Source organism: Channa argus, chromosome 1, assembly GCF_033026475.1.
Source record: "Channa argus isolate prfri chromosome 1, Channa argus male v1.0, whole genome shotgun sequence".
In the NCBI taxonomy this organism is placed as follows: domain Eukaryota; kingdom Metazoa; phylum Chordata; class Actinopteri; order Anabantiformes; family Channidae; genus Channa; species Channa argus.
In genome coordinates this window covers 20,867,242-20,889,278 of record NC_090197.1, presented here as the reverse complement: position 1 = coordinate 20,889,278, position 22,037 = coordinate 20,867,242, and the positions used below count along the sequence as shown (strand labels likewise).

The following is a 22,037-nucleotide window of genomic DNA, read 5'->3' as shown; positions in this document are numbered from 1 at the left end:
GTAGCAGTCAGCAGATCCACTTCTCAGACACAACCACAAAAACAGGAAGACCCATATTTATTGTTAGACTTAAAACTCTGCTCTTCATTTAGCTTAGCGGACAACATAGACACCATGTGTGTGCTGCTCTTGTGTCTGCTTCGTTAGATCTGGACTGAATGAAATGACAAGTTATTTTTCCTATGCTCAAAAATATGTGCAATTAATAATGGGAATCTTAAAGTGGAAAGAGCCCAGTACAGACTAATTAATAACCACTCACTAGGCCAAGCTCAGTTGTAATATTGTTAGCTACCACCAAATATAGAAAATATAAATATAGTTATACCATCTTGTTCTTCCTCCTAACTGGCCACATCAGACCACAGTGGAGCTCCTATGTGCTTATTTTAAACTCTGCTTGTGCAGTGCTGGTGACAGCACTGTCATGGATCTGACACTAGACTCTACTCACCTTCCCCTTTTGGCCTTCCTTGCAGCAATCTACCCACTCACACACCCTACCCTTTGTCAGGTCCTATATTCTCTGCCCCTCCTCCTCTGTATCTTCCTCTATTCCCATCAATTTCTGCCCTTCACTCTTCTTTCCCTCTCACCCTGCGTCCTGTTTCCCAGCTTTTATTTTGTAATGCATCTGTTCCACTTCCTGTCTAGTCAGTTCAGCTACTTCACCACTCATCATCAGCACTGACAGTTTTCACCTTTGCCCTTGCTTATTTAAACCCAGGTCTCCTCTCAGTCCCCTGTCAGATTGTCTCTCTGCATTCCCTATGCTCCTGGACACTGCTTTTTTCAGTTTGGACTCTGGCCATTTCTGCTCTACCTGACTTCTCTTTGTGGAATCTCATTTGTTGGTCTGAGTTTTTTTTTGTTTGTTTTTTTTGTTTATATCTCATCTCTTGGTCTCTGTTAAGTGTTGGGCCATTTGGTTATTCAAGGTTTGGTTATCTGTTTATCTTAAAATTTGGCCCCTGTTTTATGCTAGTTTTGGTTTGTTCTGTTTAAGCCTGTTTATTTTATCTGTATATATCTGTTTATATTATTCCTGCCTATTGGCATCTGTATATGCACACCGTTTGGTTTTTTGTTATTCCCGCTTCTGATTCATCTCTACTCTTGCACATTTTTGGTTTACTGTGTGTTGTCATTTCTGGTTCGGCCTTTGTATGTGTGCAACCGTTATTCTATCGCTGTAATCTGACTCTGGTAGTTCTTGTGTGTGCCTTTTGGTTTATTTCTTGTTTGGTTTCCCCATCCCCAGCCGTGCGGTGCCTGTCCCAAGCCTGGTAGAAATTGGGGAAGATTGTGTCAGGAAGGGCATCTGGTGTGCCAACTGTGCCAAATCAACATTAGGGCAAATGATCCGCTTTGGCGACCCTGCCCCTGAACAGTTTCCTAAATGTTTCCCCTGCTCTGTCCTCTTGTATGTGTGTATGCTGTTCCCCTCAGTTTTTCTTATTCACATAGCCTCCTTAGTTTCTTCTTCATGTTTTAGTTTTTCTTGCTCCCCTCACTCCTGCATTTAGCATTCTCTAGGTTCCCCAACCCCTTATTATATCTGTTTGTTTTTGTGTAGTCTGTTGGTTCTCTGTAGTGTGCTCTGTCTGCCCTCCATTTTAGGAGTGACTTTCTGTTGTTTCTGTACCTTACCACATCACTGCAATAAATCCCTGGTGCCATCATACCTCCTCTCACTGTCTCCTCACTTGGATCGTTCAAGTGGGTCCTTCAAAAACCCTCAAACTCACCTTAGTTTTGAATTTCAGACATCGGAGTTCACACAGTGTACCTCCTATGACTGTGCAAACCCCCAAATAGTAAACTTTTCTTTAAACAATTTGTCTTTTTAGAGTCATTGTATGACTGTAGAATTTTATTCTATATAACTTTTAAGTTAGTGAAAGAATTTGATTACAAGCTGGTTATATTCAGATGTCAAGTGCCCTGTAGAGCTCATTTGACGCAGCAGCCTTTTCAAATATTAATAATGGCTGCTGTGGGAAAAGTTAATTAACTGGACTCCTCTCTGTGTCTCCAAATACACTTGTGTAACCTGATCATTAAAAGGGCATCAGGTCTTGCTAACCTACTTCTGCCCCATATAACATCGGCCCTACTATAGTAGAAAATGGCATGGCAACATTTAGTCATTTCACATCCTTTACCCTGTTCCAGTCCCGTGGGTGGGCTGCCAGTCATAGACTAAGACCACCAGACAAAAGGCATTCTGCACCCTTTTGTCCAGCCTGTGACCCATAAGTAAGTGGTAAGGATCCTTAATGGGAATTTTCCCTATTTGAAATTCCTGCAGAATGACAAGAACATAGTGAGAAGGGGTAAAAAAAAACACATACACACGCACACACACATGCAGTCATGTGACCTGGTATGCTGGAAGAAACATAAATCATATTCATTTCATAAATGTCAGCCTATTTATGCTTAAACTTTGGTCTTACAGTAAACATTAACACCCACACTCTCTTACATTATTTGTGGTTGAATGCAGTGTATTTCCTTCCCCTGTGCCGCACAGTGGCAAATGATGCTCGGCAGTCACCCACACAGTTTGCAAAGATACCCTGATGCACATCCTTACTCACAATGATTCACTTTCACACCGTGTGGAAAGAAGAAAGCCACTGTGCTGCTAAAACAATGTCAAACATAATATAACTCTGGCCCAAGCACACACAAATAGACCAATGCCCCCTCCTCTTATTGCCGGCAAGCTAGTGAGAGATGTTAGTGAAAGGGGGAGGTGGTGTTGGACATGGTGAATGCCTGTGTGTGTGTCTGTGCGTGTGTGTGTCTGTGGTGGGGGTCTTTGTGAGCAAGAGAGGTAGGAGGAGAGGAGGGGAGGGAGGGGGACATAGTGTTCTATTTCTCATAGACCAGCAGCTGCTGTCTTTAGTGCAGAAAGAGCGAGAGAGAGAGAGAGAGAGAGGAAGAGGGAGGGCTGTGTGGCATGAGGCAGTGCGTGTGCTCAGTGTTTAGGTGAATCCACAGCCCTGTGGCTCACAAGGATAAAGGATCCTCAACGAGGAAGACAGGGAAAAGCAACACAGGGACTTTTTCCTCCTATTTTTTTGCATTCTTCGTTTCTCATTTTTCACTAGTAACTAGCTCCCCTTTTCTGCATTTTGCTTCTTTTTTTTTTACTTATTCTCCTCCTCTTTTGTTCCCTGCATTCATCTCTGCTTCACATCAGTCTAAAGAGAAGGAAGGAAGAGCAGTGTCTGAGACATCATCCTCCCCTCCTGCATGCCCAGCCGGTAAGCTGAGCCAATGCTCTGTTCTCTCTGTTCTCACCATCTCTCCATCCGTTCAGCTTCGATAGTAGGAAGGGACCAGATAATCCCGCCCTGCACCTAGAAGAGAGTCAGTGAGCCAGAGAAGGAGACTTAGGATGGAGGATGATGTGAAGGCTGGTGGTTGACTTGTGGCTGCTGTAAGAGGGGTTTTCAACTGAGGGATTGTGCTAGTGCTTGCTTGGATCTATGTGGGTCAGGATCCTGGGGGTAACAAGGGAGCATTTGGCCTGACCACATCAAACGCCGTGGGGCTGGTCAGCTGGGGTTTATTCTGTTTCACTGCAGTGGTCAGGCAGAGTCACTGCCACAGTCACAGTCACACCTCAGCAGGAATCCATCAGGAGGCACACAGATGGCTCTGTATGTACATTTTCAATGATAGATGGTAGTTTAATTGCAGGACATACAGTATGTGACCTAGAATCATCACTACATATGCATCTTACATCATACACTGATGCACTGAAGTGATGTGTGAACAGTGTGTAAATGTCATGTCAAGTATGCTTCCTCACATTTCCAGCTTCCACATGACACACTAATTTATTAGCATCCCTACAAAAGATAGTCACTTTTATTCAGTGAGGTAGGTGTTTGAGGTGTGAGTGTGCGCTCATGCAAGCAGGTTTTGCAAACAGCCTGCTAAAAACAATAGCTCCAAATTGCAATGCTGATCAGAAGGGGTGGGTGCATGCAACTAGAGTGGAAAACAGGGAGGAGGGAAGAAGAGAGAGAGGCAAAAACCTGAATGGAGGGATGAATGAATGAGGGTAAGGTTTTCATGACTTCTTTGAAATGTGGAAAAAAAATCTGCTGTATATAAAGGGGAGTGCGTGAGATCGTTGGACAGCAGTGTGAGACCAGAAATGGTAAAGCTACCTACATCGCCACCGTGTGACTCTGCAGGTCTTTGTGTGTGTGTGTGTGTGTGTGTATGTGTGTGTGGGAAGGGGGGGGAGACAAACAGAAGAGATGTGTAACTGAAAGATCTAGCCACTGTCAATCTGTGCTGTAATTTACTGGCTCTGCTTATAGTGCAAATCAGTAGATTAACTGGTAATTTACTGATATGCTGACTTTTATGACACACATACACAATAATTTTGTGTAAAAGGTGATTATGTTGTAGTATCAGTCGGTCATGTTACAATATACAGTAAATCCCACACCTTTTAAACCTTATGGACATACAAACATATATCCAAATACAGTATACTCTATGAGCAAACACAAACATACATATTTACAAGCATCAATGCACACAGATTGTGTGTGTGTGTGTGTATTGGGGCCTTTTTTCAGTTTGAGATGGAATAGTGGCTACTATGGTAATTAGGGGCGACTGTGGCGCAGGAAGGTAGAGTGGTCGTCCACCACAGATGTTGGTTCAATCCCTGGCTGCTCCAGTCAAATTACAAAGTGTCCTTGGGCAAGAGACTGAACCCCAACTTAGTTGCTCCTGGCGAGTGTTGGCCAGCGGAGGAGCAATTCACTCCTCGGTGTGTATTATTGTGAGTGCAAATGTGTGTATGAGAAGCAGTGTAAAGCAATTTGAGTGCCAATAGGTAGAAAAGCGCTATATAAGTGCAGACCATTTACTCCGCTGTTGCTAGGACACTCCCTTTGAACATTTTAACCAAGCCTTGTCATTGGCCTGCCACGATGATGCAAGATTCCCTCACCCCAGATCCTTCCTGGGCACCCATAGAAACATGCCCGTCTGCATTTCCTCCTCTCTCCTTGCTCATTCTCCGTCTTTGTCTCACACTCTCCTCTTTCTCCCTTTTATCTCTCTCTTATTCTGTCAACATCTCTCCTCGTCCATTCTCTCTATTCATATCTCCTTCTCCATCATTAACTCATTAAATGTCCTCTGTTCTCAGTAGTTCTTTCCTTCCAAATCCTTTTAATCTGTCTTCATCACTTCGGTACATTCTTTCACTTGCTTCTCCCTCATCCAGTCAAAATGATCACCGCAAAATGGTGTTGACAACATGTGGCTGTGTCTTCCAGGGCTGCATAATTATTCTGCTGTCTTGCAAAGGATTAGTGTCCCATGTCCCATTTTCTGTGTCCATTGGGGGTGAAGTGTCTTATTAGGCTGCTTTGCCACGGATACTCAGGTTTGACAAAGCATAAGACAGGAACAGTGATTGGAATGATGGGATGGAGGAGACTCTATATTTTTTTTAATTTAATGTTATGTATATACAATATATATGTCAATATTTTCCTCTGCAGAATATGTACAATTAAGCTATGTGTTCATGTTACACACAGCAACTAGTTTACATCTATGGATTATTTTCCTGTTGACATGCTTTTTTACACTACACAAATGTGTAACCATACAACAGGTATTACTCTTTAAGAGACTGAAAGGTTGGGAGGGAAGAAATAAAGGAAAGCAGAGGTAGAAGAGAGGAATTATTTGTGTTATGCCTCTCTTATCATTTGTCACTTTTAAAGAAGCACTGTAAACATAGTCCATCAGATGTAATGGTGTCTAATGGCGTCCTCCAGCTTCCACTGAACTAGACATTACTTAGGTCGCACCATAACCTTAAGTGACGGGCTGATGAGTGACAGACACAACGGCACGGAAATGTGTGTGACTACTCTAAGGTCATGGTTTAAGCCTGAAAACATGTTTTGACAGTGGAGACAATAATAGAACAGACTGAAAGTGCATTTTAAAGCCCAAAAGACATATAAACATCTGATGTCACCTGTTCTGTGAAACCAGGCTTAAATAGCTCTCTGATAGAATTTAGAAGAGTTTCTACTGCTGTTTGACACTGTTATTTAACCCCAAACTGTCTTTAAAAGCCCTGTTCTTATGGTCCATCACTATGTTAGTTTGTTCATTTTTTGCTTAGAAAAGCTCATTAGAAAGATTTACATCACAAAAGCAGAAATAAGTGGATGGACCACCATGTTGGAGCCAATCCTTTGATTAAAATACAGCACCATCCATATGTTTGTCCATGTGCCTCAACTGGTTATCACAATATGCCTTACTTTGCACGTTTTATCTAAACACTTCTAATCTTGTTGACTGAGTGGCCCATCTGTCCAGCAACAACATCTGTCACTATCAGGTTTGTCACTTGAGCTCTCATGCTTGCTCTCAAGGTTTTGTTTTCACGTTGTAGTCAAGAGGTCAAAAAAAAAACCTAGTACTTCATCCAGGGCTGATTTAATTTGGAATTTTGAGAAGTGATCCGTCTCCATCTGGTAATCTTGTCATTTTTAATCTGGTATTGTCAGAAATGAGGGATTAATTCCTCAGAGCACCGATGATCCTGTTAGAGGGGCACAGGGTGGAGTGATAGACGGTGTAGGGAGATGAGAGGCGATCCAGATATAAGATACCAGAGGTTATGCCAGATTTGATTGTGTTTGTCCATAAAATAAAACAGCTAAATTGGGTCTATCTGAAGTCAACCTACCAGCGCCTTTAAAGCTCACTGATTACTGCGTTATATCTTGTTTTTTTTGCACAAGTTTATCAAAAAAGTAAAAGTGTTTTTATTGCTGTGAAGCTGCCAGGCAAGCAGACTTAAGGATGTCACACCACAGAGAAATACTTTGGCACATAACTGCACATAAAACCCCAAATTTGTCATTTTTACACGTTGTTTTGAACTTTGGAGACAGGCAAGTGAACTAATTTTCTTCTAATGGCTGGACTTTTGTATTTACCATCCACATAGTGCTGTCAATCTTCTCATCAAACTTTGAGTTACAACATAGATTTATATTTTCTATTCTCCAAATTCTTGAATACTGTTTCAGGAATTTTCTGTCAGTAACCGAGGAAGAAGGATTTTCTATTAAAATGCTTGATTTAAGATAAGATCATTAACAGATCTTGAAATCTAAACAGATATATCTCTCTCCAGGTCTCTGTTTCTCTAAAAGAGGAGTGAGTGAGTTTCTGGATGTAATCAGATAACCTCAGATCTGCTCTTAGAGGATTTCAAACCTAATCATGGCCTGCTGACTGTCAATGAGATCAATTGGTTCACACTAACATCATTAAATAGCTCAAATGTTAGCCTATGGTCATAGGCTGTTTAAGATCAAAATTGTATCTGTCATTCAGTGGGAAGCTGAGCCAGTTTTGGCTGACAGGAGTCTAAAGAGAGCAGAGTGTGAAGAGAGAAAGTGAAAGCATATTTCAATTAGAGTGTAATGAGTGAAGAGGCTCATTATCTACTTGCTAAGTTCTGCTGAATAATCTAACCAAGTGTTTGGTAACTGAGGCTCTAGGTAAATACATTTTGAGTTGACAGGTACATTCTGCTGATCAGAGATGAATGAATGCCTCAGTCTATTAAGTATAGCAGCCATGGGAGCAGCTGCACTTAAATCTCTACCTTCACTTTGCTAACAGTCCAAACAGTGTTGGGACAAAACTTATTACTGTAGCAACCATGGATGGATTATGGGAAAATGGGCCCCTGGGCACAGACAGGAGAAGTCTCCTGCACCCTTTCTCTTGGGTCATTTTGTGTCTGGATTTTTTTTTTCTTTGTCTTTTTTGTAATTTTAAGTCTGTCTGGTCAAATTGTGTCTTTTTGCGATTTTGTTCTGATTTTGTTTCTGGTTCTTTAATGCCTTTTTTGGACATTTTATGTATAATGGTCACTTTGTGTCTATAGTGTGTTTATAGATGTCTTGTGTGTATTATTAGGTGTTTCCTGTTTGTTTTTGTGCCTACTTTGGATTGTTTCAGATTGTTGTTTATCATTTTGGAGTTGTTTTTCATATTTTTGTGGTTCTTGTACACCTCTTTGTACTAATTTTGCATCTTTTAAATAAACTTTTTCAATGATGACGTTTAAGATAGGGCAGCACGATGATGGAGTGGATACTAATGCTGCCTCACTGCTAGAAGGTCACAGGTTCGCATCCCTGGCCATCTGTGGCCTTTCTGTGTGGAGTTTGCATGTTTTTCCCATACTTGAGTGGGTTTCCTCCAGGTACTCCAGCTTACTCTCACACTCCAAAGCCATGAATGCATGGTGAATAAATTGCCTGTAGGTGTGAATGATTGTCTTTTTGGTAGTGGTCCTGAGATGGATTTGTGACCTGTTCAGGATGTACCCAGCCGCTCGCCCTATGACATCTGGAATAGGCTCCAGGATAAGCGGTTGCATATAATGGATGGATGAATGTTTAAGATAATTAGCCAGCAAGCTTAAACTAGCCATAATAACATATGCTAATGACAACTGACTAAATTGTCAATGGCAGCTGGGATTGAAACGCCTATGTGTGATGTTGTTGAGTGGTAAAACTGCCCCCGTGTTAGTGCGAACTGTACATATAGTCCAAGAATGAAGAGCCAACACACTTAGCAACAGTAACCAAAGAGATGAATGATCAATTATGATTTCATTAACATACTAATTATAAAATGTTATATGGGGCTAAGCGTGTGAGCATGTATGTGTATGCTAGATCCGCTGTGGGCACACAAGGATGCTGGCAGCCATGCTAGTGTTTGATCAGAATATACATTTTCATGTGCTGTTCACATGAACACACATGGATGCTCACTAATTAGTCGAACTCTAGTAGGTGAGGATTAATCTCCTTGGTATAATATATTATTATTATATCAAACAATAAAGAAAGAAGAGGCATGTACATCAAAAATAATTAGCTAGGCAGAAATAAACCACAATAACAGCCAAAACCTCAACTTATCCTCAACTTTCACACCATGGATCTACCAAAATGTCCGAAATCGTCTCCTTTAGAGCTTAATTTCATCCTGTTCCATCAAAAAATGTTCTCTCTGTCGTCCTGAGGCCCATACCTTACATTGCAGCCAATTTCCTATATTTGAGAACTGCTGCTGCCATCCTGCTCCTCCCAGTGGGATAGAGGATAGTGTAAAACTGCATCCTTTGTCATGTGAGACACACTGCAGCACAGTGTGATGGAGCATCTCCTCTGTCAAGGACATGCTGGCTCTTCCCGTTATGTAGAGGGTGGAGGACTTCAACACACAGAGATGTATATAGATTCTAGGTCAAGCTGGGGTCAGAGGTCACCCCATTCGTTCATTCTGTAAGTTTATATGGTGCTATGGCTGAGGCATATCCACACTACAGACAGTAGTAGTACACAGTATGTATAACATACAGTACAAATGATTGTTTGCCAATTGATTTAAAATCAGACTTACTGTAGTCTATAGCTTTTATGTCAGAAAGCTCATACAATCTTTTTTTCTCACTCACATTAACAACCAGTTCTATGCATTGTGATATACCAATGTAAGCATTTTACTTTTAATTTACTTTTCTAGACTTCTGATCAATACATCAACCTATTGAAATATTTAGTAATGTTTTCTGTGTGTGGTATAGACTCAAAACTTCGTACTGAGTGTGCATCTTCCCATTGTTCTGTTTGCCTGCATTTATATTTTGCTTATATTATGGGCCTCAGAACACGTACAGTGTGCTCCACATGCACATACAGCGAGTTCCACTTGATCAGACTGATGCGTACCATGTGCACCTCTTCAAGAGGGCCAGGGCTCAGAATGGAACAATGATACCAGTCAAAAGAACCCAACTATGTGGGTCAAATGTGCTCAGGCATATTACATATCTCTTAGTGTGATTAAGTGTCGTGTCTGGGTGAAGACTCAAAGGCAGGACTCCAAGTGAGATGTGGAATACGTAATTGTGTTTAATGACAGAACAAGCAAGAACAGACAGGGATATGCAAGGCACGCGATTCAAAAGGCTGGCACTGGTCGGAGGTTGAACTTGGAAGATGATCTAATCAAAAGGGGCAAGGTAGCAATGGATGAGGGTGGCATGTGTAAATCTCTATGGAGCTAGATTGGAAAACAGTGCACGTGAGCTGGAGGCGGGTCAGGTAGCATGACTGGCAGGAAGGTCGAGCTGGCGAGAGCAGGCAGAGTCTGGAAAAAAGGAGAGATAATTGAGTGAAAACAAAAAGAACAGCAGAGAAATAACTGATTAAAGAGTAACAGAGTAAGATGGGCCCCCAGCAATAACCTGGGCAGATGGTGGGGGTCTCAGGGAGGGCACCAGAAGTCTGCTTTGGACAGGTTTAAATCTGGACACAAAGGTTGGGTGGATCTTTATAGTTCAAGGAAGACACAGCCATACAGCAGCAGGGTTGATCACCTTGGAGACTGGAAAGGAACAGCCTAGACTGGAGATGGAGAACAGTGGCACTTAGCATATTGCAGGTAGGTAGCTTTGGTGGGGTGAAATCCATATGCGCACTGAAAAGGAGAGAGGCCAGTACCAGTAGAGGAGCAGGGGAGATAGAGTTATGGGCATATTCTAGGAGGCGTTTAGCCCATGCTGCATGGTTTTAAGAAGTGATCCATTGTTGAGTGGTTTCTAGCTGCTGATTAAAAGGTGTTCAGATTGGCCATTGGTCTGTGGATGGAATCCCGGGAGTCTGCAAAACACAGACCAGAACAAAGAGTTAAACTGATGGCTCCGGTCTGAGACTACTACGTCTCCAGGGAGGCCAATGAATGTTTGCGCATCAGTTCAGTTTTCTTTTGCTGAGGGTAATTTGGGCAGAGATATGAAATAAGCCATCTTAGAGAATCTGTCTACAACAGTGAACATCGTGGTATTACTGTACCATCAGCACATGAAAGTTCATTAACAAAGTCTAGGGAGATGTGTGACCACGCATAGTGTGGGATAGGCAGGGGCTTAGCAGGGATGGAGGAAGTTGATGACACATTATATTCTGGGCAGTCAAGGCAGGTTGCCAAACTCTCCCACGTCTTTTCTCATCAGTGGCCACCACAATCTATGATGGGCAAAGGCCATATGAGTTATACCAGGAAGGCATGCCAGTTGAGATGAAGGTCTTCATTGGAGCACCTGTGACCATAGGTAAACTGTTTAAGTATAAAGGTGTAGGCACATGCGAGGATGAGCAATGGTAGCATATCCCCTGATTAAAAAACAATTGAACTTGGCAAACCCTTGAAGTGCTGTACCTGCTTATGAGAACTGATATGACTTGACAACAAACATTGCAAAGGTCTAGTTTAGTTTAAATTTTGGCCCCCTTTTAACAATGCAAATGCTTAAAAAAACTAGAAGGGAGGGGGTAATCAATGCAGGATTGCAGCATCTTGGCCCTTTTCCTCAACAAAGAAGAATCCTTCTCCTGCTGGTGATTAAGAAGGCTGGATGGTGCCTGCAGCCAGAGACTCACCGATGTATCTTTCAATGGCCAGCATCAAGAATACACATGACCATGAGGTGGAGACGTGCCAGAAAGAAGATCTATAGTGCAGTCGTACAGATGATAAAGATATAGCTATAGTGCTGAAGACTTGCTTCAGGTCACAATATTCCTATATAAAGTTGGAGATGAGGTGAGGGGTAAGGCACAGACAATGAGTGGACAGGAGATTTGGCTGATAGACAAGAAGCCAAGCAACAGGAGCTCCAGCTCATGAATTCTCCTGTAACCCATTTAATGTAGGGTTTGTGTCAACACAGCCAAGGGTAGCCTAAAATGAGAGGCATCTGAGGGGAATCTATTATGTTAAAGCTTATAGTTGCTAGACATGCACGATTTAATGGTCTGTGTGAGGTGTATTACCTTTCCCAGTAGGTGGCCATCTAAGGAGATGACCCTCACAGGAGTTGGGCGGTTTTCAGTTGACCGGCTAATCCCTTGTTCGCGATGTCTGGGACAGAGGGAGGTATCTCAGTCTTTAGAGCTTGGCTCACCAGCACTCCCTTTCCTACTGGTGAGCCTTGCATTTTAACATGCAGGTGGCAACAAAGTGACCTCCTTGGCCACAATACAAGCAGAGATTGTTTTGCCGACGCCATTTCTTCTCCTCTGCTGTCAGTTTTTCTCGCTCCAGGTGCATGGGCTCATCATCTCTCACATCCATAGAAAGCTGGGATGGGGCCAGTGTAGGTTGTACAGGCAGACAAGGAGTTTTACCGCAGAGATGGGCAGCCCTGCTAGCTGCCTTCCGCTCACGACATCTTTGCCAGAGGCGTTGGTCAATCTTGATGGTCAGAGAAACTAAGTCATCTAAGCTCTTAGGGAGTTCTCTGGTAGCCAGTATATCTTTTATGTAATCAGCCAGGCCATGGTAATAGGCTTCATAAAGGGCTTCGGGATTCCACTGGGTTTTGGCTGCCAGGATTTTAAACTGAATAGAGTAGTCTGCGACACTACTGCCCCCTTGTGTCAGCTGCAGCAATTTGCGGGCCACCTCCCGGGCAGTGGCGGGGTGATCAAAAACCTTGCATAATTCCTCAGCAAAGAGCTTGGCGGAGGAGCAGATGTTGGAGGCTCGGTCCCATTCGGCCGTCGCCCATTGCCTGGCTCGGCCGGTGAGGAGGCATAGGATGTACGCTACTTTGGCTCGTTCGGTGGGGAAAGAAGAAGGCTGAAGTTCAAAAACCAAGGAGCACTGCAGGAGGAATGGTCTACATTCTTCGGCCCTGCCCGAGAACCTCTCCGGTGGTGGAAGGCGTGGCTCAGAGGCGATCGGGTTGAGCAGGTGGAGCCGCTGGAGACGCTCGCTGATGGCCCCAAGGATGCGATCGTTGCGCTCAGGATGCTGAATAACTTTTGTCAGAGAGGTGATCTCCTGCTTTGATATCGCTTTGTCCATTTGATGGTCAGATTGTTCAGTCATGTCTGGGTTAAGACTCAAACGCACGAGTCCAGGTGAAATGGGTGATACACAATAGTGTTCAACGACAGGCAAGGACAGGGAGTGACAAGGGAAGCAAAAGGTTTGGAGGCTAAAATGGTAAGACGATCTAGTCAAAAGAGTCAAGGTAAGGAGAAAATGCGTAGAAAAGGTATCAATGGTAACGGGGCTGGAGTACTAGGGTACAGGGCACACTAGACAATTTAGCAAGGAATTGAGGAGGCTGGCGAGTATAAACCACTGCCAACCAACCAAGCTTGATTGGAAAATACAGCACAGGTGAGCTGGAGGTGGGGCTTGGTCAGGTCGCGTGACTGACGGGAGGGTCAAACTGGTGAAACCGGGCAGAGTCTGGATCGAGAGGAGAGTCAGTGAAATAAAAACAAAGAGCAGAACGTAGAAAGAAAGTGTGTGCATGTGTGGCACAGTGAACATAAATACATGTCCTCATGATGATCTGGTGCTTTTGAGACCTCATTTCAACTTAAAAATTGTACTCAAACTAGACACAATTTCCTTGTACCATGTCCGAGCACAATGGGAACATAAATAAACTACACAGAGACAGAAGGGGACTAAATGAAAGACACTGAGTAATATGGCAAGTAATATGAAGGATTCTGCTTTATAATTGCTGGCACAATGTATGATTGTGTATAGAGGCATATGTGCATCTTCACACCGGCAAATAACAATAAAGACCATCTGTGGTACAAATGGAAAGACAGACAGGCAGACAGACAGTAAATAGCCTGAAAGACTGAAGGAGAGTTGAAGGAGAGAGGAGAATTACAAGACAGCAAGACGCCAGGGAGTTGGGTTCAAACTGCCTTTATGTGCTGTTTTATAGCAGTCCTTGTTACTCACTGCTTGTTTTACACACACACTCAAACACACACACACACACACAGACACACACACAGACACACAAACATAGTTATTCCGTTTTATATATAGCCATATAATCCCAAATCTGCTCAGTGGAACTTAGGTTAATTGAATTCATTTTCAGGTGAATATGAACACAAATGTGCTATATGTACTGGCATCTGCAGGACACACTACAAACTAAATCTTTTTAAATCAGTTAAACTCAATTTAATTTAATTACAACTAAAGTAACTCTACTGTAAACAAACACACACTCCAAACTGCCCTGACACACAAAAAAGGACAGTATATTTCTTCTCTCTTTGTTTAGAGATACCAGAGGGTCAGGAAAGGACTAGGTGCAAAATCTGGAAATACACACAAGCCCCCTGTCAACACATGGAAAATCCTATACATCTAGCACTAATTGGCATTCCACATGACAAATAGAAAAAACAAGAGCTTACTGTAGGTCCATCCACATTCTGACAATTGAAGTACAGAGACCAAATTTTCCCTAAATAAAGGTAGTAAAAGATTCTTTTCCTAACCATGCCGTTCAAAACACCTCAGAGCCAAACTGTGATATTCGAATATAAATGGCTACATTAAATACTATAATGCATATATTAATCTATGTGGTGGTGAAGTGAACTAAACAAGACTATTGAAATCAAATATATTATTAAGAATCTGTCATGTTAGACACGTTGACAAATAAGGAACTGCATGTAATAAATGTAAATGCACTAATTCATATACTGTAAACATTCATAATATCTACACAATAAATAAAAAGCTTGTTTTTTGATCCACTTCTGAATAAATAAGCCAATAAATCCCTCGGTTGTCACCCCACTTCTTTTTTCAACTTGAAAACAATGGAAATGGATTCTACAGCTTCAATATGTCGTAGCATCTCTCTCTCTCTCTCTCTCTCTCTCTCTCTCTCTCTCTGTCATTTCTCTTTCTGTCTGTTCCTCCTTCTTTTGTCAGCAAGGCAGCACAGAATCACAATGCTCATTTGCAATCGCCCTTTTCATGAGGCTTCGTGCACTGCTCTGGACCCAGACTCAGCCGGTGTGTGTGTATGTGTTTGTGTATGTGCGAGAGTAAGAGAAAGAAGGGGGGAGGGGTGACGTCGAAGAATCGTAACCTCCTACCATTTCCAACCCTCTTTACTCTATGAACATACCTTTGATTTACTGTACTTCACCTCAGCAAAGGATAGAAATTTGTTTATTATTGTATCTTTGCTATTGTATTGTATTACTGAGGCAAATAGGGTGCAGTATTCCATTGGCAGTCAATCTTTAGCGATGGTCTGGCTGGTTCTGACATTGTCATTTTACTCGTCAAACTGGCTCTTTTGTCAGTGTACCCTCCTCTCCTCTCCACCCTTCTTTTCCTTTCCTTTTGTCCTATTACTTTTATCCTATGTTCTATCTAATCTGTCCTCTCCCTTTCTATATACCCGTTATGTCCTAGCCTCCTCCTTCCTCCTGTCTTTTTCTGAGATCTTTTTTTCTCTTCTCCTTCCCTATAACCCAATCTTTTACTTTTCTTTTTTTTTCTTTTTTTGTTTCTTAGTCATTTCTCTCCTCACTTATCTCTGTTTCCCTTTAACACACTTCCCCTTTTTTCTCTTATTCTCTTTTTTCTCTTATTTCTTCTCACTTTTCTATCTTGTTCCCTCTCCTCTTCTCTCCTAGCCTACTCTTTCTTTACTCTCCTGTCCTAAAAATGTTCTCTCCCCCTTAAAAACTGATTCCCATTATCAACAATTTTCTTTCTATTTTGTACTTACAAACATGTTAAGTCTCATTTTACATTATATGTAAATTATTAACAACATGCTGCTGCATGTGAACAGTTCCATTTCTCTCATCTTGTCCTCTCCATCTTCTTAAAACACGCGTGTAAGCCTTCGCACTTGTCTCTGTCTTTAGGGACAATATGCTAAGAACAAAGAATGAAAGGATAAAAAGAAGATATAAAAGACACAAAAACAGAGGAAGGGGTCAGAGGGGTTTGCAGTGAGAAAATGTATGAATCCACAGCTGCACAAAAGAAGGTCTCAGATAGAACTGGAGGTAGGGAGAGGGGTGTGTTGAGAGTGTGGGCAAAAGGTTGAGAAGGAATGAAAGAGACAGAGAGGAAGTGAGAATGGGAAGAATTACCGGTGGCATTTTCTTTTAAAGGAGGACCTGTTCAGTGAGCAGAACTAACACGAGCTGAGTACCTCAGACTCTCAACAAAACAGTCAGATTTCTGCACACAATGACTTTGTGATTTCTAGCTTTTATCTGTTTCCTTCCTGTGACTCTCTGGCCATCTCTGTCTGAAATACAAAGCGACTCTAAACAAACAGCTACATTTAAAGACTGTCCCCTGCAGACTTCTCTAACAGCGTTCGCTCTCTGGAGACTGCAGGGTAGTCTCATTTGATTAGCTTGCCACTGATTCATGATGGGACTCATCAAGTGTCAGTGCCAGGACAAAAGTCTTCCCAGAATTGGAATCAGATTGATTCGCTTTAACTTTAAAGCACTTGGAATGCCCTGAGAAAGAAAACATTTGACAAATTTTGGAGAAACAAATAATTCTAAATCCCCCAAAGCAGGCACAGGGGTTTACTGCAGTCGTATGTTTGAAAATGAGTGTGAATGATTTGAGCCATTATTTTTCACCCCAGAGTAACAGCTTTAGGTGATTTTGGTTTGATGTATTGGTGATCTCTTACACCATCATCACAAATATAATATGAGGAAAAGGGTTCATTTACTATGTTATGGAAATGGACAAACACCTTACCATTGCTACACAATAAAGAACATTTAATATTAGTAAGAATCCTGTATTTCAAAATGAAAGCATTTGTAGATTTATCCTAAACCGCATTTGATATGCAGAGCAAATACAGGGATACAAATGGAAGCACAAGTAATTGGCAAAATTGAAAATAGTCAAAGATTAACGGATTTCGACTTGTCCCTTCAGGGGTCACCACAGCAGAAAATGTTTCACACATTTGGCATGAGTTTTTACTCAGGATGCCCTCCCTGCTTCAACCCTCCCATTTGATTCGGGATCAGGACCAGCACCAATGTGTCCCATCCCAATGCTCTACCACTGAGTCACCAGGCCCCTTAGCAGAGCTAAAAATAGTAATCCATCAAAATGTGTAGTCAGCTGAAGCTAATAAAGCAGGAAAATCAAATCTCTCCTCTCAATTGGATTTTTTTTTGGATTGGAACAGGTGTGGCAACAGCTGTGAAGAAATTGTAGAAGCAGGCTGTAGCCTACCTGAAAGTGTGATGTGATGGTCTTTCAGTTTTTCTGAATTTTTATTTGTTCAAAAGGAGGAGCAGAAGGTTTAAAAGCGTAAAAACCAGTCAGAAAATGTTCAGAAAGAGCAATCTCACCTCTAAGATGTATTTACTAAGTTGAGCTCTCTCTGGAACTCACTATGTCCCGTGGAATGGTTGACCTTTGCCCCTCCTTAGAGACGAAGATCAATTTGCATTAGGCAATTTAGTTGAAGGGTGCATAATTCCAAGAGTAGACAACATGGTTTCAACTGCTACAATTAGGGAATCAGTTTTCATGTCCCAAATACTCAAGAGGTTAAGAAAAGTATAGTTCATCTATCCATCCAATTCACCTGATTGATAGAACAGAACACTGCTCGACTGCACGTTGCCATGAGAATAAGAGGCTGTGTTTCCCTGGCAACTATTCTTCAAAGTCCCCCGCCTCTCTCCTGTCTGCACTTTCTCCTGATGAGATTCGATGATGCAAGGGCAGCAGCAGTAGTGCTAATAGTTACACCAGTCAGCGGAGAAGACAGCACAGGAATGATTAGAGAAGCTCCATGAAAAAGAAATGCTTAATGAGATCAGTTAGTCATTGAAATGTAAATGTGGGTAGGACAGTGTTCCTGACTATAAGCTGTAAGTACTGTACTTATACTGTTGTGTAATCAAGACCATCGTCGTTGAAGAGCAAGCCCAGCATGTTGTAAGAGGGGATGGTGCCATGGCTTCCATGCTAAAATGTCCCCGGTATGATTCCGTGGCCAACTACGGCCTTCTGTGTGGAGTTTGCATGTTCTCTCCATTCTGGCGTGGGTTCCCACCTGGTGCTCTGCTTCCCTCCAACAATCCAAAGACATGCATGTTGCATTAATTGGTAACTCTAAATTTTCCATAGATTTGAGTGTGAATGGTTGTCTGTCTGTGTATGTCTGTCTTTGTTGGCCTTGACATAGACCTGTCCAGGGTGTAACCCACCTTTCGACAATGACAGCTGGGAAAGGCTTCAGCCCCCTGCAACCCTAATGGATATATATATAACATGAAAAAGTTTTCACCAATCTCCACAATTTCCTCTCAGTGCTGCTGAGCTTTTTAGCTTGTTTCAGCTTGTTGTTTTGTTTTTTTGGCCAACAATAAGGTCCTTTGTTTTAACCACTTATACAGCATAGTTATCAGCCCAAGCAGGAAGCAAATCTTTGTGAAAACATTATAAACTCCATTCCCAGCGTTACGTTGACACAGTTAGTGGCTAGTCAACGTTTAAGCAGCTAACAAACCAAAATCTTTGTGAGGAATTAGCTGTGACAAAACAGATCTTTAAACCCTATTTTCTTACTTTAGTGCAACCAATAGGTACATTAACTATATTAGTTTTTGCTCTTTTGCCTTTCACGGTCCTTTTCTGTCCAAGTATGACTGTCTTTGTGCTTGCTGCCTCTGTGCATCTCAAAACCAAGCTGAAAACATCTTCTGCTTTCCAAACACTGCACTGTAGGGTACGTGATGTTGAATTTTTATGTTAATTTCTCATTCTCTCTGTCTGTCTCTTTGTCAGGTGGTGGGTGCTGATGCTGTAACCACCGTGTGGAGCTGACAAGCCCTGGTTGATGCAGTGAAGTGTTCCAGAGGGATAAACACAAGCGAAGGTAGGAATGTAAGATGAGGAGTGGTATAAATATGGAGAAAAACTAAATCTGCTCGAAAACAGCAGAAAAGTAGGGGCACGCCAGAGAAATGCCATATGGGCGAGTCAGAGAGAGTAGAGAGTGAGGAAACAGTGATGGGTAGCGAGAAAAGATGTGAGCTGGGAGAGTGCAGCTTCTGCAGGCTTTGTGTACAGTACAGCTCCTGAATGGGTCCAATTTACAGGCCAATGAATACCAAGTCAGCGTGTGACAGAAAGAGAGATCATTGTGGTTAAAAGCAGAGGAATAGAGGCACAGATGGAGAAAGGGAGTTCCGTTGGTATTCTCAGTGAGTTAATAGAGGTTAGACTTGGCAAGTAAAAGCAGTGCTGTTTCTTTGCTCGCTAAATCCACACCGATGAAGCACCTGGGCTGTAACAGGAGGAATCTTTCACTGAGAGCTGAACAGAGGCTGGGAGCCCTGGCTTTTAGTCTAGGGAAGGTTTGCTTTCCAGCCACCATGTGGGAGGAGAGCCGTGTCTTTATTAGGACTCGAGGAGGCCCTCGGTTTGGTTTCCCCCTGCTGGACTACAGATGAGAGCTGTGTGTTGTGCAGTTGCATAAGAGAAGCACTTTGCTCCACTTTCATGCCTGCTGGCTGCAAACATTGTGTGTGTTTGTATGTAATAGAAACTGAAACTGCTGGCCACCAAAACCCCCTTCAGTGCCATGTCTGAATAATTACACCGGACCATTAAATGCAATGGTTTTAATATAAGTTAAAATATGGATGCCAGTCTAAAAGGTTAAAAGCCAATGAATGTGTCATTACACAGCGTGATCACCATCCTGGCACTTTACGAGACTTGTTTGCACCCAAGGGTCACCAGTGAGATTGAATGACACCATGATAAAGATGTGCTGTGACAAGACAAGGGCAGTGGAGATGAGAGGGGGCTGCTGAGTGGTTAAAATATAAAAGTGAGGCAGAGAAGAAAGCTGGAGGGATGTTTTTGAGGAACCCATTCTGACGTCAATAACTAAGCGAGAGAAGGGGACTTTTATATTTGCTTATGAATTAAAAAGCTGCAGACACACACACAAACAATGACAATATAGCCAGAGGGAAAAGATAAATCCAAATAACATCAACATATAATATGATGATCTTTATACCTCGCCCAGCTGAATATCCACTTTTATAAACTGTGCTTTTAAAAAAAAAAGCTGCGTCGAGCACACACTGTGAATAGAGAAAACCACAGGTCTTTAAATAGATGGCTGAAAATGAGAAGTGTGAAGTGGTCAGAGATACACAGAGATAGATAGAGGGAGAACAAGCAAGAGCAGAAACTACATCAGTCTAAGAGTGGCAACCAGAGAGAAAACCCAGAGCCGGACTAACCTGGAATATATGCACAGCAACGATTTCACAAGAGGACAGGGAAGAGAAACTGAGGTTAAAGTGGAAGAGAAGAGGGTAAGAAGTGAGAGGTGTGAGAAACTGTTTGATTCTTGATTTCCTGGTTTATAAGCTTCTATAAATGTCACCCTGTGGTTAAACATGTGTTGTTAAAGACTCATTGCTGTTCAAGTAAAAAAGCTGATGCATCAGCTCTGTGTTGTAAGTAACTCACCCAGTGTGTGAGCAAGCTGGATGCAGGGTTTTTTCTCTCTCTCTCTCTACTTCTTCTGCTGAGACGAGCAGACAATATTACCAGGCCAACAGTATCCTGGCAACCATGAGCCGAGCTCTACTCTCGGGAAGGACCACATGCTGCTCCAGACTCAATGTACGTGCATTAATGTGAGTGCGGCCGGTGTGCTGCTGCCTCTAACACACATTCGCACATGTCAGAGAACTTCATAGTAGGCTCCGATATGGATCTCAGTTGACTTCGCCTTTGCAATCACCTTGTCAGGCTGTATATATGATTCTGTTATTCATTTATTCATAGCGTCAGATCAGTGTGCATCTTGGAGCAGGTGGTTTAAAAGTCAGGAGGAGATGGGCTGTGTTTAACATGTTTGGACTGATGCTCATAGGTTACAGCAGTGACTCAGCACACAGCTCTCTTTCTTTGTTGGGTTTTTGTAGACTTATACTACAGGAGATACAGTGTCATCTAAAGCTGAAATTGCTACTTTAGAGAATGTCAGCAAGCTGTGTCAGCGACTGGACACTGAAACTCTATTCCTTGACAATCTCTACCTGTGTGCTGCATTGCAACGCCCATTCTTGCTGAGTAACAGTGAAAAGACCAGGCTTTTTTTCTTTCCTTTTTTTTACAGGATGGCGGCTCCTAGTAAACATGTGAATACTGGCCATTAATCACTCTAGCAGGGGAAAACTGATGCGTGCTAAAAAACCACAGAAACACAGACGGTATGGTATAGGAAGTGAAACTTGGCAGCTACGGACTTTCTGCAAACCAAGTCCCTCTATGATGGATAAAGCCGGGAGATGATTCACAGCTGAGAGACATTTTCAATTCCACTTAGTTTTTTGTTTACTGCACGTGCTTTATGGCTTCTCAATCTACTCCCTCTGTGAACCTTTAACATCCATTTTCCTTAAATTTCCCCTTTAGGTAGTGAAGGTGGTTAAAATAATTGCTTCTACATTGTCTGACATGGTATAAATATACATATATAGTCTATCGGCATCTTGTGGCACTTTATTGAAGATGTATAATTACTACACCACTGAGTGAAATACAGACAACATGGAGGTGGAGTGTTTTTTGCTGGTAGAAGGTCCAGAGTCAAGCCACCTGCTGTGTGGAGTTTGCACATGTCCCTCGTGCTTGTGGGGGTTTCCTCCTACCCTCCTACACTACAAGTCATGTATGTTGCGTTAATTGGTGACAATAATTTGCCCAGTGTGAGTGTGGATGGTTGGTCCTACATGTGTTCTGTGCCTCTTGCACAATGACAGCTGGGCACAGCTTCAACATCCCTGTGATCTTTGACAGGATAATGGAATGGAAATATGACTGTATATTTACATTTTGAAAACTGTGGGATCTCCACATTTAAAAAAAAACATGTTTAGTGGATTTGAACTATAAGCACAATCAAATCAGTAGTAGTATCAAAAGGGATGCTACTGTACTACTGAGTATATTTATATACATAGCGCCAATAGTATAGATAGTATAGATCGTGAACCCTTTTTAAAGAGTTCACTCGGCGT

The 22,037-nt window shown here is 42.3% G+C and overlaps 1 protein-coding gene and 1 long non-coding RNA gene across 9 annotated transcripts in view; one reads left to right on the top strand and one right to left on the bottom strand.

Annotated features, from left to right (window-relative positions):
- The first annotated feature begins 2,959 nt into the window (after nucleotides 1-2,959).
- The window catches only part of fam49al (family with sequence similarity 49 member A, like), a 35,268-nt gene continuing 16,190 nt past the window's right edge, over nucleotides 2,960-22,037 (top strand). For 2 of the 6 annotated variants that reach the window (XM_067506405.1, XM_067506397.1), the window contains exons 1-2: nucleotides 2,960-3,275; nucleotides 18,772-18,862. Coding sequence is in view for 1 of the 6 variants with exons in the window: in XM_067506387.1 (XP_067362488.1) it covers nucleotides 20,256-20,335 (80 nt within the window). In the remaining 5 variants the exon portion in view is untranslated. Of the gene's footprint in view, nucleotides 3,276-18,771; nucleotides 18,863-18,931; nucleotides 20,336-22,037 lie in introns of those variants that run through there. The other 4 variants (XM_067506422.1, XM_067506387.1, XM_067506415.1 and 1 more) reach the window with 4 other exon arrangements.
- LOC137128432 (uncharacterized) lies at nucleotides 3,289-20,564 on the bottom strand. 3 transcript variants are annotated; one of them, XR_010914568.1, is made up of 4 exons: nucleotides 20,479-20,564; nucleotides 10,620-10,778; nucleotides 10,364-10,523; nucleotides 3,289-10,266 (listed from the first exon to the last, which is right to left on the bottom strand). It is a non-coding gene; the product is annotated as an uncharacterized lncRNA (long non-coding RNA). The 3 variants fall into 3 exon arrangements; XR_010914566.1 differs by having other exon boundaries at nucleotides 10,364-10,778; XR_010914567.1 differs by lacking the exon at nucleotides 20,479-20,564 and adding an exon at nucleotides 11,952-12,838 and having other exon boundaries at nucleotides 10,364-10,778.